At 43.2% G+C, this 20,611-nt stretch overlaps 1 protein-coding gene across 2 annotated transcripts in view; it reads left to right on the top strand.

Moving 5' to 3' along the window:
- Window positions 1–20,611, top strand: part of FRAS1 (Fraser extracellular matrix complex subunit 1) — a 368,631-nt gene that overhangs the window by 322,518 nt on the left and 25,502 nt on the right. For both annotated transcript variants that reach the window (XM_075284507.1, XM_075284497.1), the window contains 8 exons: window positions 9,504–9,628; window positions 11,185–11,325; window positions 11,569–11,796; window positions 13,586–13,699; window positions 14,004–14,154; window positions 15,835–15,994; window positions 18,492–18,660; window positions 19,579–19,825. In XM_075284507.1, coding sequence (XP_075140608.1) covers window positions 9,504–9,628; window positions 11,185–11,325; window positions 11,569–11,796; window positions 13,586–13,699; window positions 14,004–14,154; window positions 15,835–15,994; window positions 18,492–18,660; window positions 19,579–19,825 — 1,335 coding nt within the window. The remainder of the gene's footprint in view (window positions 1–9,503; window positions 9,629–11,184; window positions 11,326–11,568; window positions 11,797–13,585; window positions 13,700–14,003; window positions 14,155–15,834; window positions 15,995–18,491; window positions 18,661–19,578; window positions 19,826–20,611) is intronic.

Genomic DNA, 20,611 nt, shown 5'->3' with positions numbered 1-20,611 from the left:
GTGCACAGGAGTCGCTGCTAGCCTAAAAACACTCTAGCAAGGCCTACATCTGTCCAAACACAGGCTGTTGTCCGTCATTCACACACGCTGAAACCCTACAATACCATATCTTGAGCAGGGTGTGTGAGCTGCACAGACCTTTGATGGAGTTCCATCTACAAAACCCAAGGGTTCCTCAAAGTCAGCAACCAAAGTTTCTGCACCATGAGTTTCCAGGGGTGGCAGAGTTATGGCTAGGGGAAGAGGCATGGATAGGGATGATGTCTAGGGGCAAAAGCAGTGTGGATGTGGAGGCAAGCTAAGCAGGAAAAACTGGGGGTACAAGCTAAGGCATGGACTGGGGTGATGTCTAGGGGCAAAAGCAGTGTGGATGTGGAGGCAAGCTAAGCAGGAAAAACTGGGGATACAAGCTAAGGCATGGACTGGGGTGATGTCTAGGGGCAAAAGCAGTGTGGATGTGGAGGCAAGCTAAGCAGGAAAAACTGGGGGTACAAGCTAAGGCATGGACTGGGGTGATGTCTAGGGGCAAAAGCAGTGTGGATTTGGAGGCAAGCAAAGCAGGGAAAATGGTGGCTAGAGGCAAAGGGATGTCCATAGGCAGCAAGGGCAAAGATGCAAAACTCTCCCGTTTCAAGAATTTTCCTGACTTGTTTCCCCACAAAACATTCCTGGGAGGAGGGCTGAAACACCACCCTCCTCCTCCTCCGCTGTTAGATTTACCCCAGCTACGAGCTGAAAACGCTGCAACACTGGTGTGGGGAGACGTCAGCAGGCTGGGCTGAAGCTCATCAGCTTGGGAGACGGACAGCACACTGCCTCTGAGGTCAGGGATGCCATCCTGGATGAGATGGCAATTTGTTTATCCCCGCTGCCCCTGGGGCCAGGTTTTTTAGCTTGTTGGAGGGCTCTGGAGCTTGCCAGCCTCCAACACGTTCCATGCCTGGCCCACATGTTCAATGTAGTGGTGCAATGATCTTTAAAAACATACCCCAAATTAGCTGAGCTAAGGGTGAAAGTGCGGCACTTGGACACCCACTTTCCCAAGTCTACAGTACCTGGAGCTAGCCGCAATACACTCCAGCAAGGCCTACATCTGCCTGAAGCACCTACTGTTGTGCGAGGTCACCACACGCTCTAACCCTAGATACCGTATGTTCAGCAGGGTGTGTGAGCAGCAGAGACCTTTGATGGAGTACCAGCTACAAAACCCAAGGGTTCCTCAGAGTCAGCTCCCTCACTTTCTGCACCATGAGTTTCCATGGGTGGCAGACTTATGGCTAGAGGCACAGGCATGGATAGGGGTGATGTGTAGGGGCAAAAGCAGTGTGGATGTGGAGGCAAGCTAAGCAGCAAAAACTGGGGGTACAAGCAGCCGGTGACATCATCACTGACAAGCACAGCTGTCTGTCAGCTGACAGGCTGACTTTCACCAAAATGAACAGACAATGGATAGACTCATCATATACATGTCAGTTACATGACAAATTTAGTGCAATTTGCAAGTCCAAGATGGTTTGGAGATCTGCGGAGAGGAATCTCACCACCTCTTGCGGGTGCCATCATTTGGAAGGCAAGCCCTGGGCTCAGTGGGTGAGAGCAAGCGCAGGATAATCGTCGTTTGGCCTGGCGGCCACTGCCTCTTCCACTGTTGACAGGGCTGGCGCTGCAGTCCAGACCAGGAGCCAGGACACCTCCACATCTGCCTCTGACACTTTGGGGAGTTCACCCTTATCCTCACCTTTTCCTGCCATTTCTCCTTTTGCCCGCGCCATCATGCGCCTCTTCCCATCAACTCCCCATCTCCCAAGCCTTTCATTTCATGCTAAAGTACAGCGCAACCCACCCACATGCCCAAGGCTTCAACGGCCTCATCTCAAGAAATCTGGCCCAGGAGATGTTGGAATCCCGGCTGGGGGACACTCTGCCCTTTTTGGGCAGAGTGTCTACTGCGCCACCGCACTGTGCCGTCCACACCAGCACTTTCCCCCAAACATGAGGCGGTCCCTAAATTCAGCGCTTAGCCCTAAAGTTCCATGTGACCAGTTACGAATGGACAAGTGCATGCGGACAGGGACGCTACCTTTCAATTTGGGCACAGTGGTTGAATGTAGTTGAGGCGTGGACCGGGTCGCAAAATGTGGTGGCCTGACTTGTCTCCCCACACAACATTCCTGGGAGGAGGGCTGAAACACCACCCTCCTCCGCTGTTAAATTGACCCCAGCTACGAGCTGGAAACGCTGCAACACTGGTGTGGGGAGACGTCAGCGGGCCGTGCTGAAGCTCATCAGCTTGGGGGCCAGACAGCACACTGCCTACAAAGTGAGTCATGCCATCCTCGATGAGACGGCAATGTGGTTTTTGCCACTGCACCTGGGCCCAGGCATGTTGTCATGTGTGATAATGGCCGTAACCTGGGATTGGCTCTGTAGCTTGGCAGCCTGCAACATATTCCATGCCTGGGCCACGTTTTTAACTCATTGCTGCTAATCTTTTGAAAAAGGTACCCCAATGTTCCTGAGCTACTGGTGAAAGTGTGGCGCTTGTGCGGATAGTTTTTAAAGTGTATAGTTGCCGCTGCTAGCCTCTATGCACTCCTACAACGCCTGTACCTGCTGGAACAACGGCTGTTGTGCGACGTCTCCACACTGCTGGCACTAAACATATCATGTGTTGAGCAGAGTGTGTGAGCAGCACAGACCTTTGATGTAGTTCCAACTCCAAAACCCTCGGGTTCGTCAAAGTCAACTCCCTCAGTTGCTCAACCATGAGTGGCCATGGGTGGCAGACTTATGTGAAATCCCATCCCATCCATTGCACTGGACACGAAACATTAGCATGCGCTCAGCACAACTTCGGATATGGCAGATGCGTTAAGCAGGGTGCAGGGTACAACACAGACCAGGCCCGAGCACCAGGAACAGGTGTTAGAAATACTGCAGCATCTGCCATTTCCTTCCAATTTTGGGGTTTTGGACCCGCCACCGACTTGTCTGGACCTAAGTGGGGATCATGAGACACAGTTGCCATCAAGGCAAGCTGTGGTCATGTGCGGTTTGCAGTAAGGGGGCAGTGCGCAATTGGAAGAGGAGTTGGTGGATGACGAGGCCACCGACCCCACATGGACAGGGGTGATGTCTAGGGGCTAAAGCAGTGTAGATGTAGAGGGAAGCTAAATCAACAAAAAACCTGGGTAGAAGCAAAGGCATAAACTGGGGTGATGTTTAGGGGTGAAAGCAGAGTAGATGTGGAGGGAAGCTAAGCAGCAAAAACAGTGGGTAGAAGCAAAGGCATGCAAAACTCTACCCTGTTGGAAGACTTATTCCTAGGTCTGGAACACGTTAATGGCCCCCCTGGACAAATTACTGCCACTCAGGGGCCTAGTGTCACCAGGAGGGACAAGTATAGGCGCATGTTGTGGGAATACCTGGCCGACACCAGCTCTGTCCTCTCCGATCCCTCTGTGCTCTACAGCCTAAACTTATTTTCTCATCTTTTTTTCTGAACTGCACATCTCTTGCCTGCTTCCTTTGGGATCTTAGAAATGGTGGTCCACTTCCACAGATGGTAACTTCAATAGACAGTGTAACGGGAGTAGCTGAGGGATCGCTGTCTTAACCACTTTTTGGCACAAAATTAACTTCCAAAGCCAAATATGGTGCAAGTATATGATGCAAGGACACCTACACACCTATCTCTGACACATTGGGGAGTTCACCCTCATGCGCCCTTTTGGCCTGCACCATCATGCGCCTCTTCCCAGCCACTCCACATTTCCCAAGCTTTTCATTGCAGGCAGAAGTACAATACAACCCACCCCCATGCCCAAGCCTGTAACAGCCTCATCGATAAACTGCTGGCCCTGGAGATGTTGGTGTTTGTTTATGCTTCTGGAGACCCAGGCCTTCCGTCAGCAGATGGCAGCTGGGGCACCTCCCTATGCTGGGCCTAGCCGTTACTACTTCTCTTGGTGTGCTGTCTCTGCCTTGCGCCTGCATGTGTCCCATAACATCAGTCGGGCCCAGAGCTCTGCGCTTTGCTGCAAGGTCCACTTGACCACCGACACATGGACAAGCGCCTGTGGTCAGGGATGCTGCAGTGCTTATCTTTAATGACAGGCAGGGTGAATGTGGTGGAGTCTGTTCCCCGGGTGCAAACTGGGGTGGCCTATCTCCTCTCCCAGGCCAAAATTCATGGCAGGAGTAGACTGAAACCCTACGAAGCTGCAACCTCCACCCCAGCTACTAGCGGAAAACACTGTAACACTGGCATGGGGAGATGTCAGTAGGCCGTGCTGAAACTGATCAGCTTGGGGGACAGACAGCACAGTGCCTCCGAGGTCAGGGATGCCATCCTGGCTGAGATGGCATTTTTTTTTCCCTGCTACACCTGGGGCCTGGCATTTTTGCGCCTGTGATAATGGCTGGAACCTGGTAGCAGATCTGGAGCTTGCCAGACTCAAACACGGTCCACGCATGGCCCACGTTTTCCAACTTGTTGGTGCCATGTTTCTTTGAAACCTACACCATTGTGCCTGATATACAGGTCAAAGTGGGGCCATTTTCGTAAGTGAGAACTAGCCTCTGCTAGGCAGAAAACATTCAGAGCACACTCCTCTCATCTTCGCACCGTTGGCTGGCGGAGGAAGACGAGGGGGTTGGAGTGGCATCTGATGTCCCTATCCCACACGAGGCTAGAGGGTGCACTTCAGTGCATCCCATTGCTTCACCACAAATGGTGTGAAGGGGAGTGGAAAATGGAGGAAATGGAGAGTGACCCTTACAGTTGGGGCCAGCAAAGGCATGCCAAGTAACACACTGGCACACATGGCTGACTTCATCTTGGGTTGCTTTTCAACACATATTTCACATCATGAAGAACAAATAATACTGGATTTTTTCAAGCCTCGAACCCCGGTCTAGGTCTAATGTCTGTTCCTTTCTTATATTAGGGGAGAGGGAAAAAAAATTACTTCAGTGATACGTTTAGCGTACATAGACTGACTATTAATGTGTATCCCACTTAGTGTTGTTAGGGTTACACACCGTCACAACCTGGCTAAAGCTTCTATAGCTGTTAATAAAGTCAACATAACTTTACGGTATCCAAAAAGACAGCTGGTACCGACAGAGAGCAAGACAAATGTCACCCAAAGCTGTGAGCTCTGAACACCCACAGTGACTTTGGCGTCATCATCATTATAAGGGAGTGGGTGGTAATAAATAACTTGGCAGTGCCTAAAACCCAAAAAGCTTATACAACTATATTTACATTAAGATACACAAATGAAACTTTTCAGTAGCATGTCATGAGACAAGCTGATAAGCTCTTCCTTTGTGCAGTGCTATTTGAAAGTTAAACGCTGCCTTTATTTTAATTCTGGAGAAGGTGCAGACATTAGATTTAGAACATGTTGTCTTCATTGTCCAAATCCTCTATATAGGTAACGCGTTTTTCGGGCCGAGCTGTCTGGGAACGAGCTGGTGCAGCACTGACAACCTGGGTGAATATGGCAAGAGCCTGAGATGTAGGGTGAATGAATCCCCAAATTATTTGTGGAATTCCCAGTGAGACAATGGCACTGTATACCAGTATTAAAAATTGTGGGTGCACATAACCCCCATATATTCTTTGAATTCCCAGTCAGACAATGGCACTATATACCAGTATTAAAAATTGTGGGTGCACATAACCCCCATATATTCTTTGAATTCCCACTCAGACAATGGCACTGTATAGCAGTATTAAAAATTGTGGGTGCACGTAACCCCCATATATTCTTTGAATTCCCAGTCAGACAATGGCACTATATACCAGTATTAAAAATTGTGGGTGCACATAACCCCCATATATTCTTTGAATTCCCAGTCAGACAATGGCACTGTATACCAGTATTAAAAATTGTGGGTGCACATAACCCCCATATATTCTTTGAATTGCCAGTCAGACAATGGCACTGTATACCAGTATTAAAAATTGTGGGTGCACGTAACCCCCATATATTCTTTGAATTCCCAGTCAGACAATGGCACTGTATAGCAGTATTAAAAATTGTGGGTGCACGTAACCCCCATATATTCTTTGAATTCCCAGTCAGACAATGGCACTGTATACCAGTATTAAAAATTGTGGGTGCACATAACCCCCATATATTCTTTGAATTCCCAGTCAGACAATGGCACTGTATACCAGTATTAAAAATTGTGGGTGCACATAACCCCCATATATTCTTTGAATTCCCAGTCAGACAATGGCACTGTATACCAGTATTAAAAATTGTGGGTGCACATAACCCCCATATATTCTTTGAATTCCCAGTGAGACAATGGAACTGTATAGCAGTAGCAAAAATTGTGGGTGCACGTCACCCCAATATATTCTTTGAATTCCCAGTTAGACAATGGCACTGTATACCAGTAGTAAAAATTGTGGGTGCACATAACCCCCATATATTCTTTGAATTCCCAGTCAGACAATGGAACTGTATAGCAGTAGCAAAAATTGTGGGTGCACGTCACCCCAATATATTCTTTGAATTCCCAGTTAGACAATGGCACTGTATACCAGTAGTAAAAATTGTGGGTGCACATAACCCCCATATATTCTTTGAATTCCCAGTCAGACAATGGCACTGTATACCAGTATTAAAAATTGTGGGTGCACGTAACCCCCATATATTCTTTGAATTCCCAGTCAGACAATGGCACTGTATACCAGTATTAAAAATTGTGGGTGCACGTAACCCCCATATATTCTTTGAATTCCCAGTCAGACAATGGCACTGTATACCAGTATTAAAAATTGTGGGTGCACGTAACCCCCATATATTCTTTGAATTCCCAGTCAGACAATGGCACTGTATAGCAGTATTAAAAATTGTGGGTGCACGTAACCCCCATATATTCTTTGAATTCCCAGTCAGACAATGGCACTGTATACCAGTATTAAAAATTGTGGGTGCACATAACCCCCATATATTCTTTGAATTCCCAGTCAGACAATGGCACTGTATACCAGTAGTAAAAATTGTGGGTGCACATAACCCCCATATATTCTTTGAATTCCCAGTCAGACAATGGCACTGTATACCAGTATTAAAAATTGTGGGTGCACATAACCCCCATATATTCTTTGAATTCCCAGTGAGACAATGGAACTGTATAGCAGTAGCAAAAATTGTGGGTGCACGTCACCCCAATATATTCTTTGAATTCCCAGTTAGACAATGGCACTGTATACCAGTAGTAAAAATTGTGGGTGCACATAACCCCCATATATTCTTTGAATTCCCAGTCAGACAATGGCACTGTATACCAGTATTAAAAATTGTGGGTGCACATAACCCCCATATATTCTTTGAATTCCCAGTCAGACAATGGCACTGTATACCAGTATTAAAAATTGTGGGTGCACATAACCCCCATATATTCTTTGAATTCCCAGTGAGACAATGGAACTGTATAGCAGTAGCAAAAATTGTGGGTGCACGTCACCCCAATATATTCTTTGAATTCCCAGTTAGACAATGGCACTGTATACCAGTAGTAAAAATTGTGGGTGCACATAACCCCCATATATTCTTTGAATTCCCAGTCAGACAATGGCACTGTATACCAGTATTAAAAATTGTGGGTGCACATAACCCCCATATATTCTTTGAATTCCCAGTCAGACAATGGCACTGTATACCAGTATTAAAAATTGTGGGTGCACATAACCCCCATATATTCTTTGAATTGCCAGTCAGACAATGGCACTGTATACCAGTATTAAAAATTGTGGGTGCACGTAACCCCCATATATTCTTTGAATTCCCAGTCAGACAATGGCACTGTATAGCAGTATTAAAAATTGTGGGTGCACGTAACCCCCATATATTCTTTGAATTCCCAGTCAGACAATGGCACTGTATACCAGTATTAAAAATTGTGGGTGCACATAACCCCCATATATTCTTTGAATTCCCAGTCAGACAATGGCACTGTATACCAGTATTAAAAATTGTGGGTGCACATAACCCCCATATATTCTTTGAATTCCCAGTCAGACAATGGCACTGTATACCAGTATTAAAAATTGTGGGTGCACATAACCCCCATATATTCTTTGAATTCCCAGTGAGACAATGGAACTGTATAGCAGTAGCAAAAATTGTGGGTGCACGTCACCCCAATATATTCTTTGAATTCCCAGTCAGACAATGGCACTGTATACCAGTAGTAAAAATTGTGGGTGCACATAACCCCCATATATTCTTTGAATTCCCAGTCAGACAATGGCACTGTATAGCAGTATTAAAAATTGTGGGTGCACGTAACCCCCATATATTCTTTGAATTCCCAGTCAGACAATGGCACTATATACCAGTATTAAAAATTGTGGGTGCACATAACCCCCATATATTCTTTGAATTCCCAGTCAGACAATGGCACTGTATAGCAGTATTAAAAATTGTGGGTGCACATAACCCCCATATATTCTTTGAATTCCCAGTGAGACAATGGCACTGTATACCAGTAGCAAAAATTGTGGGTGTATATAGCCCCAATTCTATTGCTAGGGGACTTGCAGGGTATTTCTGAGGTGAAGGTGGGGGGGCACACCGTTGGAACGGGGATTTGGGGTGTATATATGGGGTATACGGGAATACACTGTCAGTGTGTTCCATTCAGGATCCTGGGAAAGCTGGGTTGCGGCGATTGAGCCCGTCAGTGCCACGTTACACTGACAAGCTTCTCCCTGGAATTGAAGTTATATGTAAGCCCAATATATTCTTTGAATTCCCAGTGAGACAATGGCACTATATGGCAGTAGCAAAAATAGTGGGTGTATATAGCCCCAATTCTATTGCTAGGGGACTTGCAGGGTATTTCTGGGGTGAAGGTGGGGGGGCACACCGTTGGAACGGGTATCGGGGGTATATATCGGGTATACGGGAATACACTGACAGTGTATTCCATTCAGGATCCTGGGAAAGCTGGGTTGCGGCGATTGAGCCCGTCAGTGCCACGTTACACTGACAAGCTTCTCCCTGGAATTTAGCTCTTATAAGAGCTGTTGGTTGTCTTCTCCTTCCTATCCTAGCCTGTCCCTGCCTACCCAGAATCTAACCCCTAGCTAACTGGACGGAAACCTCCGTCCTCGGTGAATTGCAAGCTCAGAATGACGCGAAGCTGGGCGGCGCTGTTCTTTTAAATTAGAGGTCACATGTTTTCGGCAGCCAATGGGTTTTGCCTACTTTTTTCAACGTCACCGGTGTCGTAGTTCCTGTCCCACCTACCCTGCGCTGTTATTGGAGCAAAAAAGGCGCCAGGGAAGGTGGGAGGGGAATCGAGTAATGGCGCACTTTACCACGCGGTGTTCGATTCGATTCGAACATGCCGAACAGCCTAATATCCGATCGAACATGAGTTCGATAGAACACTGTTCGCTCATCTCTAGTAAGGAATAAAGAATGACAGCAGGAATTTTTATGACTGATTTTTTTTTACTTCTTTTTTTCCAGGGATAAAAATTAGCAGCTTCAGTCAGGCAGATCTGGAGTCCAGAAGTATCCAATACATTCACACTAGTGCTGAGGAAAAGCATGCCGATGACTTCACCTTTACCGTCTCAGATGGTGTCAATGAGGTAGAAGAATTTTTTGTTTTCTTAGATTCTCAGTTTACAAGACATTTGTGCTTGTCTTGAGGTAAACAATAGGCCTGAGGTAGATTTCCCAAAGCACACATATTATTTCCTTCACAGTTTCAATTTTGCTGGCTCTCATCATTGTTTATTTGGCTGCACAGGTTAACCTCATTCAATTCACATTTTTTTTCTAATGCCTATAGTCAGGAGTTGTTTTTTTCGTTTGTTGGTTTGGTTTTTTTTTACAATATATTGAGATTATAAACCACATTTTAATGTGTCTTTTTCAGCTATATATTCCTTTGTTACTATTTTTGTATTTTGAGCCTTTTTTCGGTAATAAGAACTTGTCCATTTGAAATATGAGCAGGAGATAACATAGTATAGCAAGAAGCTCTAACTACATATACACTTGTGGTCATTTATGAAAGTCCCTCCTTTTGTCCATAGTCAGGGGCGTAACTACCATGGTGGCTGCAGTAGCGGCTACCATAGGGCCTGAAACATTAGGGGGCCCGGCAGCAGCCATTACCACTGCAGATTTATTTATCTTTTAAAATAGTCATTCCAGCAGGTAACGGGCCCTATTTACTTACCGATCCCGGTTCCTGCTCACGGCTGCCAGCGCATCTTCTTCTACTTGTGAGCAGGAGCCGATATTGGTAAGTGAAGCTGCAGGCCCCACAAACATTATCAATATACTCAGGGGGGTCTTTTCAGACCCCCCGAGTATGATGATTGGAGAGCTAGGAGAGGTGAGGGAACATAAAAATCCCTGTTACTTATCTCTGCTACGCTCTGGCAGTACGGCACTACATACCCCCTATTATGCCCCATAGTGGCCTTTGCGCACAGTATGATGCCCCATAGTGCCTCCTGCACACAGTATGATACTCCATAGTGGCCCCTGCACACAGTATGATTCCCCATAGTGACTATGGGGAATCATACTATGTGCATGGGCCACTATGGGGCATAATACTGTGTGCAGGAGTGCTGGAAGGCAGGTCGGTCGGGGTCTTCGGGGGGAGGCCATGTCAAAAGTTCACCACAGGGCCCCACCATTCTTAGTTACACCACTTTCCATAGTACTGGTTATTTTTATGATAAAACCCGAACTGGTCTTAAGTGTCAAATGATAGCATTGGCAAGCAATCTTTGAAGAATGTTTTTTGATCCCATGTCTCCAAGCCCTAAGGCTGCATTCACACTGAGTAACGCTGGCGTTTTTTGTGCTTATTTTTGCACATAGCGCCGCGTTACGTATATGTGGCGTTAACGCGGCACTATGTGCAAAAATAAGCACAAAAAACGCCAGCGTTACTCAGTGTGAATGCAGCCTTAGAGATATTTAGAGATATTTTACACCAGGTTTATATGACACTCATTGCCATTTCACATCTGAACATGACCTGGATTTGGAAAGAAACAAAATTTCCCCAAATCTTTTTTCTCCTATTACTTGTGTAATTTTCCCTTGCTTATAAACTTGTATGAGTTTCTCTTTGTTATCGGCTAGTGGTGATGTCTTGTGTATGATATCTTGTTTATTATAGGTGTCTCAAACCTTTTACATCACAATCAATAAAGTGGACGACTCTTTACCAGTGGTGCAGAATTTAGGAATGAGGGTACAAGAAGGTGTTCGAAAAACTATTACAGAATTTGAGCTGAAGGCTATCGATGCTGATACTGAGGTATAAGGATCTTGAATTTACAAGCTTTCATTTTCAATAATGTATTTGTGTTGGGATGATTAGAAAAAGTATGACTCTTCAGCCAGTGGCATTACCATTATTATTATTTTTTTAAATAATTTTCTTAGACATTTTAATACAACAGCCTGTATAACATTGAAGGCTTTTGGCAATGATTTAATGAAGGAACAGCATTGCTATTGTTTGTGATGTAAGTAAGTTGGTCTTTCATCTATGAAACAGGCAGAATCCGTTACATTCACTATTGTCCAGCCACCTCGCTATGGAGTGATTGAACGTAGCACCAATGGTCAGAGTTACCGCCAGACATCTACCTTCACAATGGATGACATCTACCAGAATCGTATCAGCTACAATCATGACGGAAGTAATACTCTAAAGGACCGATTTTCCTTCACTGTGTCAGATGGAACCAACCCATTCTTTATTATAGAAGATGGCGGGAAAGAGGTTTGTCTTGATAGAATGTGATTTTTTTATTTTTTTTTTAAATTATTTGTTATTAACAGTAAGTAAGCCATCTAAAATTTACTTTCATATCTGTCACTGCTGAAGATTTCAGAGGTTTACAGTCTACCGCTTGTTTGGCCTGCTTTTTATTGCAGTAGAAAGTGAAGAAAATGTCTCAGTAGTGGTTACAAACCGTCCTACTGTGTAGTCTAAGAAACATGAATATAGCATTAAAGGGGTATTCCCATAACTCTTGTTCTGCAGCCTGCAGGCTGTGTGCTCTCTTCACTTCCTGGTTTTCTTGGCACATTGGTGGGCGGGGTTTCACTTGCTCTGCTATCTGCTATGTTTGCAGTAATGGGGGATTGGTTGTAAATGCATTACCACAGTATAAAGCTGATGTGGAAACTGATGTAGCAGAGCTAAATTTGAGTCAGCTTGCATTACATACAGAGGTAAAGGACTCCTTATCTCAGCCCTTATCAGCCAAATTCAATTAAACCGGCTGATAAGTGGAAAAGCTGAAGATAGACAGCTCAGAAATCTCGGAGCACTCACCTCCCCCCTCCCCTATCTGAGGAGCTTCATTATTTGTCAGACTTACACAGCTCAGAGCTGCTGCCAAGCACTCAGTCCCCCCCCCCCCCCCTCCAAGAGCAGGCAGCTACTCAGGAGCTGAGCAGATAAGCCCCGTGGCCATAGAAACACAGTGTCAACAGTGTCAACAATGAAATTAAGATACCTGCCAAACAAAGCATTTTTGATAAAGCAGTGTATTTAGGAAGAGTCTTAAATCCACACAAACTAGCAGTATAGATAGGATGCTTTTCGTGGGACAACCCCTTTAATGTTATCAGCCCAATCTACTGGGCAGTTCTCTCTGTTCAGCCTCAATAGTGAAAAAGCCAGTATATAGCAGGATGGTAAAATATGAAAGTACAATATTGCATCTATAATAAGCTGACCAAACACATCAGAGAAAAGTCTGTCAAATCTGCAGATAAACGGGATTAGTTAGCAATCTAATGTGTATTGGAAATAATTTGTATCATAGCAGATGCCGGGGAAAAGAGGGATCAGGCATTTTAAACATGCCTATGTTTTTTATTGGTTAGAAATAAGTGTTATCACTTCTTCCCATTGAAATATTATGCAGAAATAGCCTTTGGCTGCCAGCCATCTCATATGTATGATTGTATTTAGAGCAGACAAGCATCACATCTTGGTAGCAATCCATAATGGGAAAGACTTGTAGGATTTAGCTGTCCGCTTGATGAATCAGACATCTTTGTAAACGGACACTTAAGGACACCCACGGACACTAAAGGACACTACATAATATCCCATTTAAAATAATGCAAATTGTAACGGACACAGCTAGTGTCTGATGCTAAAATCTTGCACGGACATTAGCATCGGACACTAGCTGTCGGAGACCGATGCTAGTGTGAACCCAGCCTAAGGATGACTATCTGATACTGCAATATATTACTGACAATAAATAGGTTTTCAGTAACAAATGAATTTTTTATACTGATGACCTACCTACAAGATAGGTCAATAGTATTTGATCTGTGGGTCTCAGACTCCCCCTGTAAGTGTCTGGGAGCTGGGATCAATAGCAGTAGCACCTATACTGGTGATTCTAGGGAAGTGCAGCAACACACCTATTATTTGAATAGGAGAGCCCGCATGTACTCCCCTTCCACTATAATAGCGTCCAGTGCCCAGAACCTGCTAGAACAGCTGATTTGTGCAGTTTTTAATAAATATATTTACTTGGTTTCAGACTGTAACTGCAGCTCCTCAGAGATTTAAAGTAGACATCCTTCCAGTTGATGATGGAACACCCAGAATCATTACTAATTTAGGACTTCAGTGGTTGGAGTACATGGATGGAAAGGTAATGTTAGCTAAACTGACCAGTCTCTTAGAGACAGACTCTGTCTCATGTGATTTTATCCTTTCACTGCTTGAAGTACTTTTGTCTCCGCATGGTTTGTGTGGATACCGAGCAGAAACCACGTGGACCCCATTATAGTCTATGGGGTCCGTGTGGTTTCTTAGCTAACCGCTTTTTAATGCATATAGGCTTCTGCCTATACCGAACAAAAATGTGAACCGGGCCTTAGAAAGCTTTGTATAGTTTTAGCTAATATTTTTTATTTTTTTTCTTTAACATAAGTTCACTTGTGGAATATTTACAGGCTTCTAATTACATTACAAAGAAGGAACTATTGACTGTAGACCCAGACACAGACGACAAGCAACTTACCTATGAAATTTTAAGTGGGCCCACACATGGCTATTTGGAAAACAAGCTAAAACCTGGAGTATTCCTCACATCATTTACACAAGGTATTCTGTTGTTCAATAAAGCGATTCACTTTCTGTGAAGCGATCACTCACTAACAGGGAATCCTGAACCAGATTCCACGTTAGTGAGCGATCAGAGAAACGGCTTCGCGTGCCAACAGAGAGGACTCTGAGCAGACCTCTGGCACGCATGCTGTAGGTTCACCAACACAGTTATATAGAGCATCAAAGCATTATTAAAAGTAGAGTGGCTCAATGTTAATGGCTTAGTTAGCAATGTCTTAGCACTTGCAGCGTTGGAGTCTTTGGCTTTATTCAAATCAAGGAAAATACCTGCATGGAGTTTGTACGTTCTCTCCGTATTTGTGTGGCTTTCTTCCAAGTACTCTATTTTCTTCCCACACACTAAAGATATACTGATAGAGAATTTAGATTGTGATAAATATCTGTAAAACACTGCAAAATATGTGTTGCGCTATATAAGCGAGTAAAATAAATAATTAAATAAACTGTACATCCTGTAGGAATGCTGCAAAACATATGTAATGGTGACATTAGTGATGGAAAACTGGCTTCCCTGAATTCTTAGGCCGGGTTCACACAGAGTATTCTGGCTCGTCATTTGGTACGTAGACGCTAAATCACGGCTGCAAAATAGAGCCGCGTGTATGGTACCGACTCCCATTGAAAACAATGGGAGAGTATACGGCCCGCAAATCCTCCCGCGGCATCTACGTACCAAATGACGAGCCAGAATACTCCGTGTGAACCCGGCCTTACCCTAAAAAAAAGCAAAAAAAAGATATCTGGGATTCTGAGGGAAAAAAAGTAATAGAAAAATATAAACATTCCCTGAATAGTTTTTATTGAATTTTTAATTCTCTTGAAAAATGGTTTAAATACAATCCTCATTATGCCTTATACGAGAGCTATACGCCGATATCTTTTAATTTTACTATAGGCAATACAATAGGCAATTTTACTGTAGTAGAACACAAAAAAGAGACACCGAGCGCTCTAAGCGTAGTATTACGTGACATTTTTCAAAGAGGTATTTCTAATAAATAAATTGACCGGTTGGCCTCTCACATGATGGGGTTGTGAATTGTCACAACCCCAAGTATTAGCTTTTGAGGTTGATAATCCAGGTGGGAGTGGCAGCAGAACCAACAGTACACTGGATACCCGGAGGAAGAGTGGATGGAAACCAAGAACCAAAGGTTCGTTTTGGAACGGAAAAAAAGCAGTTTTACTGAAGCAATGTATTTAGGAAAAGTCTTCAATCCACATAAGCCAGCAGTATAGATAGGATCCTTGAGATGGGACCCCAGGGAGGGCGGCATTTTTGATTATCTAAGCCAGTCCAGGACAAGCTGTCCTGGACTGGCTTAGCACCGAGCGGTGGTTTGGGGAGGCCACTGGAGCAGCACTGCTCCAGCAGCCTCCCCTCACGCTCAGGCAGAGAGCAGGTCATCTCCATGCTTGCTCTCTGCCTGCGAACGGTGCTAAGCCCCACCCCCTTCGCTCGGCCATGCCCCTTCGCTCCACCCCCTCCTCCCGGGGGGGGGGGGGGCGGCTTTCTGTAGTTCGCCTTGGGTGGCAAAAGGGGTAGGTTCACCCCTGGATGGGACAACCCCTTTAATAATTTCCATTTGATATAAGTTTGCTTAAATTCACATACTTTTTGTATCATTCAAAATGCTTTTCTTTTTCACCTACCAGAGGACATAAACCTGGGCTTGATACGTTATATTTTGAATGAAGCCAAGTACAAGGAAACCATGGATAACTTTAAGTTTCTTGTAAAAGACAGTAAGCCCAATGTGGTCAGTGACAACATGTTTCACATCCAGTGGTCACTGATCAGTTTTACCCATGTTAGGTAAGTCAGTGAATGTGAAATATCCTTTCATTTCATTTTCCTACATACACTCCTCAACACTGAAATTGCAACACCAAGAAGGAAAAGTCTTGAAATTATGTAAATCACAGGATCAATAGATATGATAATAACATACAAATGGTAAAAAATAGATACAAAATATTCAAAGAATAACACATGCACAAATACATGCACTTACACTCTTTGGCATGCTACCAGTGAGGTTATTTATGGCTCTCTGAGGTATGTTATGCCACACTGAATGTACTTGGACATGCAAACACTGGCTGCTGACAGATCCCTCTGCAATTGCTGATGAATGACGTCCCAGATGTGCTTGATGGGAGACAAGTTCAGAGACGCGAGAGGAGGCCATGGTAGCATTTTTAAGCTATGCAGTCTGCCCACAGTAGCATGAGCAACATGCAGCCTGGTGTCGTTTTATGGAAAATTATCTCCTAGAACGTTTTGGAAAGATTCCATGTCCAAATCAATGTAACAGGGAGCTGTTAGTGAATACTACAGGGGTCCGGCTACTGTACATTATTCCATCCCTACCCCATAATTTCAGTAGTAGGATTGGTGTGACATTTCCTTGTGAAGGACTCTTTATTGCACAGCCCACATGATTTCCAGACCTATCTCCAGCTATCATTGTGTCCAAGACAAAAGAAGAGCCAGCCATTAGGAAACACAATATTGAACACTTCTGACACCTCAGCCTCAGCATGTAGGGATCTGCTCGAGTGACAAGCCAAGGTGTCTCAGGTCAAGGATTTTGTTCCTCTCACTGGTGATAACTGATACGTTGACAAACAGGAGACATCGCACATGTATCATACAGCAATTGATTACATTTTTTGAAGGTTCAAACCTTTCAATCTGGCTCTTATGTCCCTCCCAAATGTCACAGGTTGGAGCCAGGCACTTGAAAATGTGACCATTTGCAGATTTTAGTGACACCTGCTACTTTCTCGATTTACATAACCATCTTGCTTGTCCTTTTTGGCGTGTTGCAATTTCAATGTTGGGAGGAGTGTATGAATGTGAAGCATGACTTCAGCCTTCCCTATGTGTACACATCTTTTGTGTTGATGATGTTGTAGGTTTTCTGAATTTTTCTCTATTGCACTGTATAATGATAAATTCCATTATGTAACGGTTTCTATTTGCATGTATGGATTTCTTTGGTGATGAATACTTGCTCCTTTGCCTCTATGTACACTTGCTTGTGATGCAATAAATACCCATTTAAAACTAAATGGGAAGCATCTGACTAGAACAAACTGGAACATGTTAAGGGGTATGTCCAGCAACAGCAAAATCTGTTTATTGTTGCTGAAATGTAAAACTAAAATGACTTACCAATACACTTTATCAGATCTGCTCAGAATCCCTTATCTGAGCTCCCTTTTCAGCAGTTCTGTGTTTGTTCTGACACAGGCTGTGTAGGTGATACACTTGAAGGACTGGCTGGTTCATTACATTGGCTAAGCCGGTCTCCTTCTCTTTCTCTGTCCGTTCAAGTTCTTTACACAATAAATACCCCACCCAGTACTTTGAGACATCAATACAAAAATATGCATACTTGAATGGATTTTTATTTAACAAAGGTCAACAAATTATTGAACACCCTATGACTATGGTAATATAGGACATTACTGTTTTCATTCTCCTTCATCTAACTCTCCAAAATATTCATTTTTGTCTGATAAGCCCAACATCACAATATGTGTTTTTGATGCTTTCATCAGTCATCTGTGAAAGAGATAAGACAATGCAGAGGAGAAACTAACAATTTAATAGAACTGCTTGTTTTATCATGCAGTACGGCTGCCCGTGTTTACTTTGCAATGTACGATGAAAACAATTTCTTTTTCAAGACGATGCTTATATTATTTTTGGTCTAGACTAGGTATGCTGAGAAAAATAAAAAGTAATTTTAGCTATTCCAACAATATTTGATATATTAATTACCTGACAATAAAACAAGTGAAGGAGTTAAAAAGACTACAGAGAGATTCCAACCCAAAATATAAGTGTGATGTCCTTTAGGTGGTGAGCATATGTATAGTTCTCTTCTTTGACTCCCATCAGTTTAATGGACAGTGCCATTCATTGTTGCTTGGCATATTCAGAATTTACCAATGCCTTAGACTAGGTTCACACTTGTGCCAGGCTCTCCATTGCTCGGGTCCGCAGGGGGAACCTGATCAAGGAAGAGACCATCCATTAAAACAGCAGTTAACTGCAGACCCCATGGACTTCATAATGGGATCCATTGGGTTTCTGCCATTTTTATACTGAAACCGGCGGTCTTAGACAATGTTACAGTTTTATTATCACAGAGCGAATTTGCTAGATAATTTTGTGGACTTTTTGTAACCATTGAATTAGTTCCACCAACTGCTAAATGTAATGTGTTCACAACATACTAATGAATGATTGCAATTTTTTTTATGTCAATGAACAATGTGTATATGTATATTTTTTACAGTTACAACATAAGTGAGAAAGCAGGAACTATAAGTGTTACTGTGAAAAGGACTGGAAACCTGAATCAGTATGCAATAGTGCTATGCCGGACAGAACAGGGAACTGCTACATCAAGCTCCAGTATGGGCTCTAGACCAGGACAGCAGGACTATGTGGAATATGCTGGGCAGGTAAATATCTTTATTCCCAACACTGTAATAAAAATGTCATTTGTTGGTCCAAAATTATGTGCAAATTCATTTTTTAATATTTGGAACTCCCATTTTTCTTATAGAGCATAGGCAATGATTTATAAGATAACACGTAGTACAAAGTCTTATATACAGTAATGATACAGTAACTTCCTACATTCCTAGAGGTGGAGGCATAACAGTATGTTAAGAAATTTATCTCCGCAGAATTTTAAATTTATTACAAAAAATGGTGTCCATTTATTTTAAACCTATATAATATATATATATATATATATATATATATATATATATATATTGTGTGTGTGTATACTATATATACTGTATGTACTATAATAAATATATATGTATATATTGCTGCTTCAGGAAAGATATTCTCATGAAATCATAGTCCAACCTTCTATTATATGTTCTGGATTGTACATAGCAAATCTCGAATATACAACATGTTGCCATTGCACTGTTTGTCAGTGATGGCTGTCTATGCAGAATACAAGGCACTGTTTACAGCTGTGTTTATTCTGCCTGTGGAGTACCTGGCGCATGCTATTCTGTCTCAAGAACAAGAATGGCCTTGCACATGTGTTTCCATCACAGAAAGACAGAATTTTACTATAACATGTAGCGTACAGTTCTAGAAGTTATTGCTGATTTATCTTATGTTTTATAATTTTCTTTCTGTCTCTGTTATATGACATCTACACAGTCACCTTGAAGGTTGCCTAGGAAAATAATAGGTTTTGTGTGGGAGTAATTAGAATACTTAACAATCATGGTGGAAGCAAAGGAACACTTAAGATATGAGTTTGGCTTAGAGAGGCACTTCAGCGTCAGCATATTGATTTTCAGAGAAATGCTGTATGCATATAAACATGTATCTTATATATTCCTAATCAGGTGCAGTTTGATGAGAGGGAAGACAGTAAAGCCTGTACTATCATCATTAATGATGATCAAGTATATGAGAACCTTGAACAGTTCATGGTGGAGCTCAGCATGCCAGCCTATGCCCTTCTCGGACAGATTACAAAGGCCATGGTCAACATTAATGACACAGAAGATGAGCCAACTCTTCAGTTTGATAAAAAGATCTACCGTGCCAATGAGAGTGCTGATGTCCTGTCTGTACCCATTGAAAGAAAAGGTGTGTTATGTGGTTTTGATTCTATGGCAGAAATTAAAGTCGAATTTGATATGACTGTAGGCCTCAGTGTAATGCTTTGTAAGGCTGGAAGCACATCTGCCATTTTTGGTGGCTGTTTCTGATTAAAGTTTTTTCAGCCATTAAAACAAGGAGCTGTAGAAGTCTTTACTTTACTTTCTATTTGGGTTAAATCCTGACTTATTTGTAAAAAATCACACAGTTTCAGCGACATAGTTCATTGGAAGTGACACACTTTCACACTTGTGGCTTGACCTGTCTGCCATGATTCCGTCTAAATCCTTGGAAAAACTGCATAAGGACAGCTTGCCGGCAGTCGGTTTAAAAACCCATTCATTTCAATGTGATTTTAAAGCAAACCACCGGTGTCCATATGCAGCCTCTCCGCCGTGAAACCATTTTTTTTTTTCATGGACACAAAGTCAGACATGCAACGTGGAGTCTTAGCCTAGAGGGTTGCTTCCTTCCAAGTGGTCGCATGAGTAGCACAAATTTCCATTTTGTAGGAAGCAGAACTAATTTATATACATTTTCCCAGAATTCCCAGTGGAGAATGCAGTAAGTTTCCCTATGCCCATATGGCAGTCTACACAAGTAACAAATGAGCCCTCCTGATAAGTATTTCATATACCCTCTCCAAGACACGCTCTGGAGGAGAAATAGCATATGTTTATGTGGTCTAATCCTCCACCAGTTTGAGGGCATTGCTATCACAAAAGACAGCAGTGTTATTCATTAAGTTAGGATGCTGAGTAAATATATGTTCCA

The sequence above is a fragment of the Leptodactylus fuscus genome, chromosome 1 (assembly GCF_031893055.1).
Source record: "Leptodactylus fuscus isolate aLepFus1 chromosome 1, aLepFus1.hap2, whole genome shotgun sequence".
In the NCBI taxonomy this organism is placed as follows: domain Eukaryota; kingdom Metazoa; phylum Chordata; class Amphibia; order Anura; family Leptodactylidae; genus Leptodactylus; species Leptodactylus fuscus.
The sequence above is the reverse complement of the archived record's forward strand: the minus strand, read 5'-3'. Positions and strand labels throughout refer to the sequence as shown.